The sequence below is a fragment of the Tachyglossus aculeatus genome, chromosome 27 (assembly GCF_015852505.1).
Source record: "Tachyglossus aculeatus isolate mTacAcu1 chromosome 27, mTacAcu1.pri, whole genome shotgun sequence".
Lineage (NCBI taxonomy): Eukaryota > Metazoa > Chordata > Mammalia > Monotremata > Tachyglossidae > Tachyglossus > Tachyglossus aculeatus.
The window spans coordinates 4,883,011-4,900,014 of record NC_052092.1 but is presented as its reverse complement, the minus strand read 5'-3'; the positions used below and the strand labels follow the sequence as shown (position 1 = coordinate 4,900,014).

At 55.9% G+C, this 17,004-nt stretch overlaps 2 protein-coding genes and 1 non-coding gene across 3 annotated transcripts; 2 read left to right on the top strand and 1 right to left on the bottom strand.

Annotated features, from left to right (window-relative positions):
* Positions 1-5: 5 nt before the first annotated feature.
* On the bottom strand, positions 6-10,185 carry EMG1 (EMG1 N1-specific pseudouridine methyltransferase). The gene is made up of 6 exons (XM_038767746.1): positions 10,033-10,185; positions 1,048-1,149; positions 823-964; positions 603-661; positions 373-522; positions 6-281 (listed from the first exon to the last, which is right to left on the bottom strand). Exons 1-6 carry the CDS (start codon positions 10,183-10,185, stop codon positions 168-170), a joined length of 720 nt encoding a protein of 239 aa, XP_038623674.1. The 3' UTR covers positions 6-167.
* Positions 10,186-10,277: 92 nt separating this feature from the next.
* Positions 10,278-16,275, top strand: PHB2 (prohibitin 2). Its single transcript, XM_038767904.1, has 11 exons — positions 10,278-10,333; positions 10,971-11,103; positions 12,693-12,777; positions 13,083-13,162; positions 13,307-13,491; positions 14,330-14,459; positions 14,550-14,653; positions 15,067-15,144; positions 15,241-15,317; positions 15,473-15,478; positions 15,925-16,275. Exons 2-11 carry the CDS (start codon positions 10,977-10,979, stop codon positions 15,953-15,955), a joined length of 903 nt encoding a protein of 300 aa, XP_038623832.1. The 5' UTR covers positions 10,278-10,333; positions 10,971-10,976; the 3' UTR covers positions 15,956-16,275.
* LOC119946644 lies at positions 14,725-14,991 on the top strand. Its single transcript, XR_005456441.1, has one exon. It is a non-coding gene; the product is annotated as a small nucleolar RNA U89 (small nucleolar RNA).
* Positions 16,276-17,004: the final 729 nt, after the last annotated feature.

Below are 17,004 nucleotides of genomic sequence, written 5' to 3'. Positions count from 1 at the left end.
GCGCCTCGGATCAAAGCAGGTTTAATGAGCAGCGGAGGGACCCCCCCCGCCCCACCCCGGAGTCCCACGGAAGGCCGGCGCCCAGCCCCGCGGTCCCCCGGCCGCCAAAGGACGCCCCGGGCCTCCTCGGTGGTCGCGGTCAGCTTGGGCCGGGGGGGGTCCCGCGGTCAGACGACACCCCAGGCCTCCTCGAAGGCCGTGGTCAGCTTGGCACAGGTCAGGGCCGCCGAGAGGGGGTAGTTGCTGAGGGAGACCGTCTTCTCCGTGTAATCCACGTCCAGCTGGGGACCGGAAGAGCGACGGGGGCTCAGCGGGGCCGCCGGCGGGAGCCGACCCCCGGCCCCCCGCCCCAATCCGACCGCGGCCACTCACCGTGCCGTGGGCAAAGGCCCCCACCACGAAGACGATGGGGTCGGCGCTGGGCGCCAGCTGTCGGGCGTCGCTGACCGTGGGGGCGGAGAAGCTGGTGCCCACCTTGACGCAGCCCGGGGGGAAGTGGTCCGACACGGGGTTCTTGATCACCTGCGGCCGACAGCGGGCGTGAGGGGAGGGGGGCTTCGCCACAGACCCGTCCTCCCCCCTCTTCGGCCCCCACCCCTCACCTTCAGCAGCTTCTGGGGGCCGTCAGCTGCGCGGACACTGAGTTTGTGCAGGAGCTGAACTAGAGGGAGAGGGTCAGAGGTCACGCCCAGACCAGAAGCAGGGTGCCCCTGCCTCCTTCTGGGAGATGCCCACCCAATCAGGCCCCCTCCCCTGCCCAACCTCGCTGCGAGGCTGGAGAAATGTCACCCCCGCCCCCTCTCTCTCCGCCCCCGGCCTCACCCATGAGGCCGCAGAAGCGGTCGAAGGTGCGGGGGATGCGGGTCTGGGGGTTCACTTCGATCAGGACGTTCTTCCGGGTGTGGATGTAGATCTGGAGCAGGCCCGCCCGGTTGAGGGGGCTGTCCATCAGCATCAGCAGGCTCTGGGGGGGACGGGACACGGAGGGCGTGAGTGTTGGGGGGCCTCCCCGCACGGCCTTCCGCCCACGGGCCCGTCGCCCCGTACCTGATGGGTGATGTCCGGCCTCACTTCGCCCGGGTCCCGCCCGGCCTTCAGCAGCACGGACTTGTGCTTGTCGCAGTTGAGCAGTTCGAACGTCTTCCCCACCTGCGGTTGGAGGGGTAGAGGGGGTGGGCATCCGTCCTCCCCCCGGCCCGGGGCGAGCGGAGGAAATCAGGACGGGGGGCAAAGCCCACGGGCCGACCCATCGCGCTAGGGGCACGGGAGCTGGCGATCCACCCATCCGTTGTCATCGTCATCATCATCAATCGTATTTATTGAGCGCTTACTATGTGCAGAGCACTGTACTGAGCGCTTGGGAAGTACAAATTGGCAATACATAGAGACAGTCCCTACCCAACAGTGGGCTCGCAGTCTAAAAGGGGGAGACAGAGAACAAAACCAAACATACTAACAAAATAAAATAGACTAGATATGTACAAGTAAATTAAATAAATAGAGTAAAAAAATATGTACAAACATACACAACAGGTCGGGTTTGTCAAACAAGCGGCGGTGCTGGGATTTGAACCCAAGTCCCCTGCCTCTCCCCACTGGGCCACGCTGCTTGGGAGGGCTTTGCGGGCTGCCCACGGTTAGAGGGTGAGAGGCGGAAGGAGAGGATGAGTTAGAGAAATGATCCAGAACGCAAGCCTGCCGTGAGCAGGGAACGTGCCTACCAGCTCGGTTGTGCCGGACTCAAGCGCTCACTACAGTGCTCGGCACGCAGTAAGTGCTCAATACGTACCAGCGACTGGCGGGACAGGAGAGAAGTGACGCCAGCGAGGTCCTATAATCCCCTGAACCTGTAAGGGATTTTAACTGTCCCAAAGCAAAACCCATCTTAACCCCAGAGGACCTGGGTTCTAATCTCATCTCCGCCTCTTGTCGGTCTGTGGCCCTGGGCAAGTCGCTTCTCTGTGCCTCGGTTTCCTCCTCTGCAAAATGGGGACGAAATCCTACTCCCTCCTACTTAGACTGGGAACCCCTTGCGGGGCAGGGACTGTGTCCAAACTGATCACCCTGTATCCACCCCAGCACTCAGTACAGTGCTTAGCACGTAGTAAACGTTTAACATGTACCGTAATCAATCAATCAATCAATCAATCGTATTTACTGAGCGCTATGTGCAGAGCACTGTACTAAGCGCTTGGGAAGTACAAATTGGCAACACATAGAGACAGTCCCTACCCAATCACTAATGCCAACCGTAGTAGACTGTATAACAGACTAGAAGCTTGTTCGGGGCAGGGAACGTATCTGATAATTTTGCTGTAGTGTACTCTCCCAAGCATTTAATACAGTGCACCGCACATAATAAGCGCTCAAAAAATACCACTGATTGAACTTTAAGCACTTTACCAGCCCCAGTTCCATAGCACTTACATTCACACCTGTAACTTATTTATTTATACTATTTATTCACTCATTTACTGAGAGCTTACTGTGTGCAGAGCACTGTACTAAGTGTTTGGGAGAGTACGCTATAACAGACACATTCCTGCCCACAAGCTCACAGTCTAGTGGGGGAAATGAATGTCTATAACCCTCCTCTACACTATTAGCTCCCCGTGGGCAGGAAATATGCCTACCAACTCGGTTGTACTGGACTCAAGCGCTCACTACAGTGCTCTGCACACAGTAAGTGCTCACTACGTATCAGCGACTGGCGGGACAGGAGAGAAGTGACGCCAGCGAGGTCCTATAACCCCCTGAACCTGTACGGGATTTTAACCGTCCCAAAGCACTTTCGCATCAACGAAGCCCATCTTAACCTCAGAGGACCTGGGTTCTAATCTCATCTCCGCCTCTTGTCGGTCTGTGGCCCTGGGCAAGTCGCTTCTCTGTGCCTCGGTTTCCTCATCTGCAAAATGGGGACGAAATCCTACTCCCTCCTACTTAGACTGGGAACCCCTTGCGGGGCAGGGACTGTGTCCAACCTGATTACCCTGTATCCATCCCAGCACTTAGTACAGTGCTTAGCACGTAGTAAACGTTTAACATGTATCGTAATCACTAATGCCAACCGTAGTAGACTGTATAACAGACTAGAAGCTTGTTCGGGGCAATCAATCAATCAATCATATTTATTGAGCGCTTACTATGTGCAGAGCACTGTACTAAGCGCTTGGGAAGTACAAATTGGCAACACATAGAGACAGTCCCTACCCAACAGTGGGCTCACAGTCTAAAAGGGGGAGACAGAGAACAGAACCAAACATACCAACAAAATAAAATAAATAGGATAGAAATGTACAAGTAAAATAAATAAATAAATAGAGTAATAAATATGGCAGGGAACGTATCTGATAATTTTGCTGTAGTGTACTCTCCCAAGCATTTACTACAGTGCACCGCACATAATAAGCGCTCAATAAATACCACTGATTGAACTTTAAGCACTTTACCAGCCCCAGTTCCATAGCACTTACACTCACACCCGTAACTTATTTATTTATACTATTCATTCAGTCATTTACTGAGTGCTTACTGTGCGTAGAGCACTGTACTAAATGCTTGGGAGAGTACGCTATAACCAAAAGACACATTCCTGCCCACGAGCTCACAGTCTAGTGGGGGAAATTAATGTCTATAACCCCCCTCTACACTATAGGCTCCCCGTGGGCAGGAAATGTGCCTACTGACTGTTGTAATGTGCTCTCCCAAGCGCTTAGTACAGTACTCTGCACCGAGTAAGTCGCTCAAAAAAGACCATCGATTGACTATTACTGAAAGACGAAATCGCTCTTCCACACGGCACAGGTGGGGAAACTGAGGCCCAGAGGCCAGGTGGCCGGATCCCGGCCCGCGAGTTCTCATCCCCGCTCTACCACTTGTCTGTTAAGTGGCCTTGGGAAGGTCACTTCACTTCTCTGTGCCTCCATGACCTGTGAAATGAGAATTCCTAGTAATAACGATAATAATAATCATCATCATCAATCGTGTTTATTGAGCGCTTACTGTGTGCAGAGCACTGTACTGAGCGCTTGGGAAGTACAAACTGGCAACATATAGAGACAGTCCCTGCCCAACAGTGGGCTCACAGTCTAAAAGAATAATAATGATCTGTGAAATGAGAATTACTAGTAATAATAATAATAATGATGGCATTTATTAAGCGCTTACTATGTGCAAAGCACTGTTCTAAGCGCTGGGGAGGTTACAAGGTGATCAAGTTGTCCCACGGGGACAACAGTCTTCATCCCCCATTTTCCAGATGAGGGAACTGAGGCCCAGATCTATTAAGTGACTTGCCCAAAGTCACACAGCTGACAATTGGCAGGGCTGAGATTTGAACCCATGACCTCTGACTCCAAAGCCCGGGCTCTTTCCACTGGGCCACGCTGCTTCTCCCGGGTACTTGTTAAATGCTTACTAGGTGCCAAGCACTGTTCTAAGCACTGGGGTAGGTACAGGGTAATCAGGTGGCCCCACGTGGGGCTCACAGTCTTCATCCCCATTTTACTGAGGAAACTGAGGCCCAGAGAAGTTAAGCAACTTGCTCCAAATCACCCAGCTGACAAGTGGCGGAGCCGGGATTCGAACCCATGACCTCTGACTCCCAAGCCCAAGCTCTTTCCACTGAGCCACGCTGCTTCTCAGAAGACTGTGGGCAACCTGATCACCTTGTGTCCCCCCCAGGAGACTGGGAGCCCACTGTTGGGTAGGGACCGTCTCTATATGTTGCCAACTTGTACTTCCCAAGCGCTTAGTACAGTGCTCTGCACACTAAGCGCTCAATAAATACGATTCAATGAATGAATGAACAGTGCTTTGCACATAGTAAGCGCTTAACAAATACCACCATTACTATAGCGAGCGCTAAGCAGCGTGGCTCAGTGGCAAGAGCCCGGGCTTTGGAGTCAGAGGTCATGGGTTCAAATCCCAGCTCCGTCAACTGTCAGCTGTGTGACTTTGGGCAAGTCGCTTCTCTGGGCCTCAGTTCCCTCATCTGTAAAATGGGGATGAAGACTGTGAGCCCCCCCCGTGGGACAACTTGATGACCTGGGATCCTCCCCAGCACTTAGAACGGTGCTTTGCACATAGTAAGCGCTTAACAAATAACAACCATTATTATAGTGAGCGCTAAGCAGCGTGGCTAAGTAGAAAGAGCAGGGGCTTTGGAGTCAGAGGTCATGGGTTCAAATCCCGACTCTGCCAACTGTCAGCTGGGTGACTTTGGGCAAGTCACTTCACTTCTCTGGGCCTCAGTTCCCTCACCTGTAAAAGGGGGATGAAGACTGTGAGCCCCATGTGGGATGACCTTGTAAACTCCCCAGCGCTTAGAACAGTGCTTGGCACATAGTAAGCGCTTAACAAACACCACCATTATGATAATAACAACAACAGCATTACAGTGAGTGCTAAGCATAGTGGCTCAGTGGAAAGAGCAAGGGCTTTGGGGTCAGAGGTCATGGGTTCAAATCCCAGCTCTGCCAACCGTCAGCTGGGTGACTTTGGGCAACTCGCTTCTCTGGGCCTCAGTTCCCTCATCTGTAAAATGGGGATGAAGACTGTGAGCCCCGCCGTGGGGCAACCTGATCACCCTGTAACCTCCCCAGCGCTTAGAACAGTGCTTTGCACATAGTAAGCGCTTACCAGATACCATCATCATCATTATTATTCTCTGTTGCCTCAGTTCCCTCATCTGTAAAAGGGGGATGAAGACTGTGAGCCCCCCGTGGGACAACCTGATCACCTTGTATCCCTCCCCAGCGCTTAAAACGGTGCTTTGCACGTAGTAAGCGCTTAACAGACACCATCATCATCATCATTATTATTCTCTGTTGCCTCAGTTCCCTCATCTGTAAAAGGGGGATGAAGGCTGTGAGCCCCCCGTGGGACAACCTGATCATCTTGCATCCCTCCCCAGCATGTAAAACGGTGCTTTGCACGTAGTAAACGCTTAACAGACACCATCATCATCATCATTATTATTTTCTGTTGCCTCAGTTCCCTCATCTGTAAAATGGGGGTGAAGACTGTGAGCCCCCCGGGGGACAACTTGATCACCTTGTATCCCTCCCCGGCGCTTAAAACGGTGCTTTGCACGTAGTAAGCGCTTAACAAATACCATCATCATCATTATTATTCTCTGGGCCTCAGTTCCCTCATCTGTAAAAGGGGGGTGAAGACTGTGAGCCCCCCGTGGGACAACCTGATCACCTTGTATCCCTCCCCAGCGCTTAAAACGGTGCTTTGCACGTAGTAAACGCTTAACAGATAACATCATCATCATCATCATTATTATTCTCTGGGCCTCAGTTCCCTCATCTGTAAAAGGGGGGTGAAGACTGTGAGCCCCCCCGGGGGACAACCTGATCACCTTGCATCCTTCCCCAGCACGTAAAACGGTGCTTTGCACGTAGTAAACGCTTAACAGATAACATCATCATCATCATTATTATTCTCTGGGCCTCAGTTCCCTCATCTGTAAAAGGGGGGTGAAGACTGTGAGCCCCCCGGGGGACAACCTGATCACCTTGCATCCCTCCCCGGCGCTTAAAACGGTGCTTTGCACGTAGTAAGCGCTTATCAGATACCATCATCATCATTATTATTCTCTGGTGCCTCAGTTCCCTCATCTGTAAAATGGGGATGAAGACTGTGAGCCCCACGTGGGACAACCCGATCACCTTGGATCCCTCCCCAGCGCGTAAAACGGTGCTTTGCACGTAGTAAGCGCTTAACAAATACCATCATCATCATTATTATTCTCTGGTGCCTCAGTTCCCTCATCTGTAAAAGGGGGATGAAGACTGTGAGCCCCACGTGGGACAACCTGATCACCTGGCATCCCTCCCCAGCGCTTAAAACGGTGCTTGGCACGTAGTAAGCGCTTAACAGATACCATCACCATCATCATTATTACTGTTCTCTGGGCCTCAGTTCCCTCATCTGTAAAAGGGGGATGAAGACTGTGAGCCCCACGTGGGACAACCTGATCACCTTGCATCCCTCCCCAGCGCTTAAAATGGTGCTTGGCACGTAGTAAGCGCTTAACAAATACCATCATCATCATTACTATCCTCTGGGCCTCAGTTTCCTCATCTGTAAAATGGGGATGAAGATTGTGAGCCCCACGTGGGTCGATCTGATCAGCTTGTAACCTCCCCAGCGCTTAAAACGGTGCTTGGCACGTAGTAAGCGCTTAACAAATACCATCATCATCATTACTATCCTCTGGGCCTCAGTTCCCTCATCTGTAAAATGGGGATGAAGACTGTGAGCCCCATGTGGGACAACCTGATCACCTTGCATCCCTCCCCAGCGCGTAAAACGGTGCTTTGCACGTAGTAAGCGCTTAACAGACACCATCATCATTATTACTATCCTCTGGGCCTCAGTTCCCTCATCTGTAAAAGGGGGATGAAGACCGTGAGACCCATGTGGGACAACGTGATCACCTGGTATCCCTCATCAGCGCTTAAAACGGTGCTTGGCACGTAGTAAACGCTTAACAGACACCATCATCATCATCATTATTATTCTCTGTGCCTCAGTTCCCTCATCTGCAAAAGGGGGATGAAGACTGTGAGCCCCACGTGGGACAACCCGATCACCTTGCATCCCTCCCCAGCGCTTAAAACGGTGCTTTGCACGTAGTAAGCGCTTAACAAATACCATCATCATCATTATTATTCTCTGGTGCCTCAGTTCCCTCATCTGTAAAATGGGGATGAAGACTGTGAGCCCCACGTGGGACAACCCGATCACCTTGGATCCCTCCCCAGCGCGTAAAACGGTGCTTTGCACGTAAAGCGCTTAACAAATACCATCATCATCATTATTATTCTCTGTTGCCTCAGTTCCCTCATCTGTAAAAGGGGGATGAAGACTGTGAGCCCCCCGGGGGACAACCTGATCACCTTGCATCCCTCCCCAGCGCTTAAAACGGTGCTTTGCACGTAGTAAGCGCTTAACAAATACCATCATCATCATTATTATTCTCTGTTGCCTCAGTTCCCTCATCTGTAAAAGGGGGATGAAGACTGTGAGCCCCACGTGGGACAACCTGATCACCTTGCATCCCTCCCCAGCGCGTAAAACGGTGCTTTGCACGTAGTAAGCGCTTAACAGACACCATCATCATTATTACTATCCTCTGGGCCTCAGTTCCCTCATCTGTAAAATGGGGATGAAGATTGTGAGCCCCACGTGGGTCGACCTGATCAGCTTGTATCCCTCCCCAGCGCGTAAAACGGTGCTTTGCGCGTAGTAAGCGCTTAACAAATACCATCATCATCATTACTATCCTCTGGGCCTCAGTTCCCCCATCTGTAAAAGGGGGGTGAAGACTGTGAGCCCCCCGGGGGACAACCTGATCACCTTGCATCCCTCCCCGGCGCTTAAAACGGTGCTTTGCACGTAGTAAGCGCTTATCAGATACCATCATCATCATTATTATTCTCTGTTGCCTCAGTTCCCTCATCTGTAAAAGGGGGATGAAGACTGTGAGCCCCACGTGGGACAACCTGATCACCTTGTATCCCTCCCCAGCGCTTAAAACGGTGCTTTGCACGTAGTAAACGCTTAACAGATAACATCATCATCATCATCATTATTATTCTCTGGGCCTCAGTTCCCTCATCTGTAAAAGGGGGGTGAAGACTGTGAGCCCCACGTGGGACAACCCGATCACCTTGGATCCCTCCCCAGCGCGTAAAACGGTGCTTTGCACGTAGTAAGCGCTTAACAAATACCATCATCATCATTACTATCCTCTGGGCCTCAGTTCCCTCATCTGTAAAATGGGGATGAAGATTGCGAGCCCCACGTGGGTCGACCTGATCAGCTTGTAACCTCCCCAGCGCTTAAAACGGTGCTTGGCACGTAGTAAGCGCTTAACAAATACCATCATCATCATTACTATCCTCTGGGCCTCAGTTCCCTCATCTGTAAAATGGGGATGAAGATTGCGAGCCCCACGTGGGTCGACCTGATCAGCTTGTAACCTCCCCAGCGCTTAAAACGGTGCTTGGCACGTAGTAAGCGCTTAACAAATACCATCATCATCATTACTATCCTCTGGGCCTCAGTTCCCTCATCTGTAAAATGGGGATGAAGACTGTGAGCCCCACGTGGGACAACCTGATCACCTTGCATCCCTCCCCAGCGCGTAAAACGGTGCTTTGCACGTAGTAAGCGCTTAACAGACACCATCATCATTATTACTATCCTCTGGGCCTCAGTTCCCTCATCTGTAAAACGGGGATGAAGATTGTGAGCCGCACGTGGGTCGACCTGATCAGCTTGTAACCTCCCCAGCGCTTAGAACGGTGCTTTGCACGTAGTAAGCGCTTAACAAATACCACCATCATTATTACTATCCTCTGGGTCTCAGTTCCCTCATCTGTAAAATGGGGATGAAGACTGTGAGCCCCCCGGGGGACAACCTGATCACCTTGTATCCCTCCCCGGGGCTTAAAACGGTGCTTTGCACGTAGTAAGCGCTTAACAGACACCATCATCATCATCATCATCATTATTCTTCTCTGGGCCTCAGTTCCCTCATCTGTAAAATGGGGGTGAAGACTGTGAGCCCCCCGTGGGGCAACCTGATCACCTTGTAACCTCCCCAGAGCTTAGAACAGTGCTTTGCACATAGTAAGCGCTTACCAGACACCATCATCATCATTATTATTCTCTGTGCCTCAGTTACCTCATCTGTAAAAGGGGGATGAAGACTGTGAGCCCCACGTGGGACAACCTGATCACCTTGCATCCCTCCCCAGCGCTTAAAACGGTGCTTGGCACGTAGTAAGCGCTTAACAAATACCATCATCATCATTACTATCCTCTGGGCCTCAGTTCCCTCATCTGTAAAATGGGGATTCAGACTGTGAGCCCCCCGTGGGGCAACCTGATCACCTTGTAACCTCCCCAGCGCTTAGAACAGTGCTTGGCACATAGTAAGCGCTTAACAAACGCCAATAATGATGATGATGATGACGGTGATGATGACGGTCGGGGTCCCCCCCGGGCCGGTACCTTGACGGTCTCCAGCGCGGCCCCCTCCAAGACGACGAGGAGCCTCCGGCCGTCGGCCTCCCCGCGGCCCGGCCCGAAGCAGCCCCGCTTGGCGGCCGGGCCCGACCCGGCCTCGCGCTCCCCGGGCCTCCCCCCCGCCGCCGCCGCCGCCATCTTGCGGCCGGAAGTGACGCCGCCCCGACCGGAAGTGCGCCTGCCCCGACGGGCGGGGGCGGGGCCGGAAGTTGCTCGGCGGGGGGGGCGGACGCTTCCGGTGCCCTTTCTGCTGGACCCCTGTGGGCGGCCTAGCCTCGTGGGACAGGTGACGAGCCCGGGGCGGGCGGGGGGCGGGGGGACCCCCTCTGTGCCCCCCAATGACTGCCCCCCTCTGACTGCCCCCCGTCTGCTCCCCTCCGTGGCCCCTCTGACTGCCCCGTGTGCTGCCCTGTGTGCCCCCCTCTGACTGCCCCTCGTGTGCCCCCCTATGACTGATCCCCCCGTGGGCCCCCCTATGACTGCCCCTGTGTGCCCCTCTGACTGCCCCCCGTGTGCCCCCCTCTGACTGCCTCCCGTGTGCCCCCCACTGACTGCCCCCCTGTGCCCCCCTCTGACTGCCCCCCGTGTGCCCCCCACTGACTGCCCCCCTGTGCCCCCCTCTGACTGCCCCGTCTGCTCCCCTCTGTGCCCCCCTTTGACTGCCCCCTCTGTGCCCCCTGCGACTGCCCCTGTGTGCCCCCCTCTGACAGCCCCCCTGTGCCCCCCACTGACTGCCCCCCTGTGCTCCCCTCTGCCCCCGTGTTCCCCCTATGTCTGCCTCTGTGTGCCCCCCGTGTGCCCCTCTGACTGACCCCCGTGTTCCCCCTGACTGCCTCTGTGTGCCTCTCTGACTGCCCCCCGTGTGCCCCCCTCTGACTGCCCCCCCCCCGCCGTGTGCCCCCCTGTGACTGCCCCCCCCCCAGAACACCATGGCCCAGAACCTGAAGGACCTGGCGGGCCGCCTGCCCTCCGGGCCCCGGGGCATGGGCACGGCCCTGAAGCTGCTGCTGGGGGCCGGGGCCCTGGCCTACGGCGTCCGCGAGTCCGTCTTCACAGGTCAGACGCGACCCCCCCGACCTTTGACCCCGGGCCTGACCCCCCCCCCCCCGCCCCATTCACTCATACCATCGCATTTAATAACAATAATAATGATGATGATGGTATCTGTTAACCGTTCTAGGCGCTGGGAGGGACACCAGGTGATCAGGTTGTCCCACGTGGGGCTCACAGCCTTAATCCCCATTTTACAGATGAGGGCACTGAGGCACAGAGGATAATTATAATGATGATGGTATTTGTTAAGCGCTTACTATGTGCCAAGCACCGTTCTAAGCGCTGGTGGGGGGATACAAGATGATCAGGTTGTCCCACGGGGGGCTCACAGCCTTAATCCCCATTTTACAGATGAGGGAACTGAGGTACAGAGGATAATAATAATGACGATGGTATTTGTTAAGCGCTTACTATGTGCCGAGCACCGTTCTAAGCGCTGAGGGGGGATACAAGGTGATCAGGTTGTCCCACGTGGGGCTCACAGCCTTAATCCCCATTTTACAGATGAGGGCACTGAGGCACAGAGGATAATAATAATAATGATGATGATGGTATTTGTTAAGCGCTTGCTATGTGCCAAGCACCGTTCTAAGCGCTGAGGGGGGATACAAGGTGATCAGGTTGTCCCACGTGGGGCTCACAGTCTTCATTCCCGTTTTACAGATGAGGGAACTGAGGCACAGAGAGGTGAAGTGACTTGCCCAAAGTCCCGGAGCTGGGATTTGAACCTCTGACTCCAAAGCCCGGGCTCTTTCCACTGAGCCGTGAGCGCTTACTGTGTGCAGAGCACTGGACTAAGCGCTTGGGAAGGCCAAGTCGGCAACAGATAGAGACGGTCCTATCCAAGCACGATCTCACAGGCTAGAAGGGGGAGACGGAAAACAAAACAAAACATGGAGACGGGAGTCAAAATTGTCAGAACAAATAGAATTAAAGCTATATTATAATAATAATGGCATTTGCTAAGCACTTACTATGTGCAAAGCACCATTCTAAGCCCTGGGGAGTTTACAAGGTGATCATCATCATCATCAATCGTATTTATTGAGCGCTTACTATGTGCACAGCACTGTACTAAGCGCTTGGGAAGTACAAATTGGCAACATATAGAGACAGTCCCTACCCAACAGTGGGCTCACAGTCTAAAAGGTGATGAGGTTGTCCCACGGGGACCTCGCTCTCTATACGCACATCGTTAACGAGAAGCAGCGTGGCTCAGCGGAAAGAGCCCGGGCTTTGGAGTCAGAGGTCATGGGTTCAAATCCCGGCTCCGCCAAGTGTGACTCTCGGCAAGTCACTTCACTGGGCCTCAGTTCCCTCATCTGGAAAATGGGGAATAAGACTGAGCCCCCTGTGGGACAACCTGATCACCTTGTAACCCCCCCAGCGCTTAGAACAGTGCTTTGCACGTAGTAAGCACTTAATAAATGCCATTATTATTAACAAAAAATAGAATACGTGCATGTAAAATAAGAGTAGTAAATCTGTACAGATATGGACAAGTGCTGTGGGGAGGGGAAGGAGGTAGGGCAGGGTGGTTGGGGAGGAGGAGAGGAAAAAGGGGGCTCAGACTCGCCTGTCTGTCTCCGCAGTGGAGGGCGGGCAGAGGGCCATCTTCTTCAACCGCATCGGGGGCGTGCAGCAGGACACCATCCTGGCCGAGGGGCTCCACTTCAGGTAATAATAACGGTATTTATTAAGCGCTTACTATGTGCCGAGCACCGTGGTGGGTACGGGGTCGTCAGGTGGGGCTTACAGTCTTCATCCCCGTTTTGGAGATGAGGGAACTGAGGCCCAGAGAAGTGGCTTGCCCAAAGTCGCCCAGCTGGCAGGTGGCGGAGTGGGGATTAGAACCCACGACCTCGGACCCCCCCAGCCCGGGCTCTTGTCACTGAGCCACGCAGGGGAGGGAAGCGGGGGTCCTCAAGGGGCGGACCCCGGGGGGAAGGGGGTCTCCCTCACCCGAACCTCCCCCCCGCCAGGATCCCCTGGTTCCAGTATCCCATCATCTATGACATCCGCGCCCGGCCCCGCAAGATCTCCTCCCCAACCGGCTCCAAAGGTGAGTAGGGGGCTGCAGCAGGCTCGGGGTGGGCAGAGGGGGGGGGTGTCTACTGTTGATCGTGTTCTCCCGAGGGCTCAGTACAGTGCTCTGCACATAGTGTGGCACTCAGTAAATACAGTCGACCGTATCGATCCCCTCCAGACCTGCAGATGGTGAACATTTCCCTGCGGGTCCTGTCGCGGCCAAACGCCCTGGAGCTGCCCAGCATGTACCAGCGCCTGGGGCTGGACTACGAGGAGCGGGTACTGCCCTCCATCGTCAACGAGGTCCTCAAGAGCGTCGTGGCCAAGTTCAACGCCTCCCAACTCATCACCCAGCGGGCCCAGGTTGGCCTTGAGGGAGGGGAGAGGGGCCCCCGACCCTGTCATCTCCCCCGGACCCTCCTGCCGCCTAATCGTACTTCAGGGACTCAGACATCTCTTGAACGCTTGCGAGTCTGGGAGTCGGAAGAACCTGGGTTCTAATCCTGCCTCTGCCACCTGGCCGCTCTGAGCTCGGGGAAGTCGCTTTAATTCTCTGTGCCTCCGTTACCTCACCTGTAAAATGGGGGTTAAGACCGCAAGCCCCACGTGGGACAGGGACTGTGTCCCTGATACGGGGCAGTCAGGTGAGACGGTCCCTGTCCCACACGGGGCTTGTAGTTTAGGAGAGGGAGCGTGTTTAATGATAACAATCGTAACTGTGGCATCTGCTTACCGTGTGCCAGGCACCGAACTACGCGCTGGGGTGAATACAAGCAAATGGGGTTGGACACGGTCCCCGTCCCACATGCGGCTCACGGTCTTCATCCCCGTTTCACAGCTGAGGGAACTGGGGCAGAGGGAGGTGGAGGGATTTGCCCCAGGTCGCACGGCAGGCGAGGGCAAAGCCACGATTAGAACCCAGACCCTTCCGACTGGAAGACCCGTGTCCTGTTTTTCTTGTCCCTGTTTTCCGGGTGAGGAAATGGGGCCCGGAAGGCTAACCGACTTGGCCAAGGTCACCCGGGGGCCCAGCTGGGACTGGAACCCACTTCCCTGCCGAGCGGCCGCGGCCAACCTACCTCATGCCCGTGGCCCGGGACCCATAGTCGGTACCCCGAGGAGGGCAGGAGAGGGGATGGGGTGGTCCCCCTGCCCTGGCCCTCGCCGGCTGCTGCATCTGGACCCCCCACACACACCGCAGGTGTCCTTGCTGATCCGGAGGGAGCTGACGGAGCGAGCCAAGGACTTCAGCCTCATCCTGGACGACGTGGCCATCACCGAGCTCAGCTTCAGCCGCGAGTACACGGCCGCCGTGGAGGCCAAGCAAGTGGGTCAGTGCGGCGGGGGGAGCCCGGGGCGGGGGACGGGGGAGCCGGGGGCGCCGGGCCCGGCCCCGCTGACCCCCGAGTCTCTGCCCCCAGCCCAGCAAGAGGCCCAGCGCGCTCAGTTTCTGGTGGAGAAGGCCAAGCAGGAGCAGCGGCAGAAGATCGTGCAGGCCGAGGGGGAGGCCGAGGCCGCCAAGATGATATCCTCTTGCGGCGGCGGCCCCGGTGGGGGGGCTGGGACCGCCCTCCCCGACATCCCCACCGGCTCCGGCCGGATGATGAGACCAAGGCGAATACGAGCCCGGAGCTCTCTGCCCTGTGCCCTCCGGCCCCCCGGGGGGGTGGGATCTGAAATCTTGGCGGGAGCCACATCAGCCACTCGGGCCCCGCTGTAAGGCCAGATCGAAAGCAGGACCGGCCCCCTCTGCCCCGCGGCTGCTCCCGAGCCTCGGCAGCCGCCCGCAGGAGGGAGGGCCCACAGGGGGCCGGGCCGGGTGGGGGGCTCTGGGCCAGAGTGAGCACACTCCTGGGTCTGACGGCCATCGGGAGGGCGGCGGCGGGGGGGGGGTCCCCGGGGGTCCGGGCCGTGGCTTTCCTTGACCCACCTTGCCACCTCGGGGAGGCCCTGGGCAAGAACCCCGGCTACATCAAACTGCGCAAGATCCGGGCTGCGCAGAACATCTCCAAAACGGTGAGGCGGGGGGCTGCCCGGGGGGCGGGGGTGGGGGGCGGCCGGCCGGGTCCCGGCCGCTCTTGGCTCACACGCCCCGTCCCCACCCGACTCCAGATCGCCACGTCACAGAACCGAATCTACCTGACGGCCGACAACCTCGTGCTGAACCTACAGGACGAGAGTTTCACCCGGTGAGCGGGGCCTTCCCTCACTTTACCCCCCAAGCCGGGGAGGGAGGGGAGGGCGGGGTCACAGCCGGGCGGTCTCCCCGGGCCGCCCCAAGGATGCTAAAATGGGTTTTTCTCTCTCTCCCACCCCTCTTTCCGACACCTCCGCCGCTCTCCAGGGGAAGGTAAGATGCCGGGTCGTCCGAAACCGCCATTCCCTGCTTTCCTGGCCCTCGGGCTCCCCTGGCAGTGCTCCCACACGGATCGGGTGGATGGGAGTGGGGAATAGGGGTATTTAGTAAATACTATTGGGGGCAGAGAACGGGGAAGTAATATTAAGGTGAGAGTCTCCCAACGAGCCGTTTGGCAAAAGGAAGAGTAAACCGTACAAGAAGGCTGTTAAAGACAGAGGGATGAAGGCCCCAAGCGCCGGGAGGTGGAGGGAAGGGGAGAGGTGGGTCAGTACAGCGCTGTGCACGCAGTAAGCACTCAAATCGTATTTATTGAGCGCTTACTGCGTGCAGAGCACTGGACCAAGCGCTTGGGAAGTACAAGTTGGCAACAGTCCCTACCCAACAGTGGGCTCACAGTCTAAAAAATATGAGTGAATGGGTCGCGTGTCTCTCCCCAGCGACAGTCTCCTGGTCAAGGGCAAGAAGTGAGTGTGAGAGAAGAGCGTCTCAGGAGCCGCCGGTCCTCGGTGCCCCCCCACCCAACCCCGAGGGCCCCGGGGGGCCCAACCAGCATCACGTGACTCCCCTGGCGCGCCCTGCCAATCCCCCCCACTACGTACACGGGACGAATGAAGTGCCGCTGCCGCCCTGCGCCCTATCCCCCGGTGGAGGGTGGGACCCCCCCGAGTTGGGTGGGTGAGGACCACATGTGATTTCTCTGATGTGCTGGCCGGCTCCCTCCTTCCTCTCCTCCCCTGGGACGGGAGGCAGCAGCCTGCGGTTATCAATAAATTTTTATTACTTACACAGTAAACGTCTGTGTCCACACGGCCCCCTGAGGGCAGGGATCTCATGGCTCCACTCTCCCCCTGTTGGCACCTGGGCCGGGCTCTGCCAGGGAAACTGAGGCTGGGGGGGGGGTGGAGGGCAGCCCCTCCATACGTGATGCTCCTCGAAGGTCAGGTGATCGAGTCCCCCCTTACCCCCCACACCCTTGACACGGTTCCAGAGAAAGGCAAGGGCCCCTTTGGCCAGCTGCGGGACCTTGGGACTTTGGCTTCCTCCTCATCATCATCAATCATATTTATTGAGCGCTTACTATGTGCAGAGCACTGTACCAAGCGCTTGGGAAGTACAAATTGGCAAAAATTTCCTCATCTGTGAAATGGGAAAGTGTCGCCTCTCCCATTGGGAGGTTGGAATGTGATGGATGTGATGTTTGTGGGGGGTGAGTGCCAAAAAGGAACAGAGAGGAATTATCCATCCCCCTCCCCAGCCCCACAGCACTTAGGTAATAATCATAATAATAATAATGATGGCATTCGTTAAGCGCTTACAATATGCAAAGCACTGTTCTAAGCGCTGGGGGGGATACAAGGTTGTCCCCTGTGGGGCTCACAGTCTTAATCCCCGTTTTCCAGATGAGGCAACTGAGGCTCAGAGAAGTGAAGCGACTTGCCCAAGGTCACGCAGCAGACGTGGCAGAGCAGGGATTAGAACCCATGACCTCTGACTCCCAAGCCCAGGCTCTTTCCACT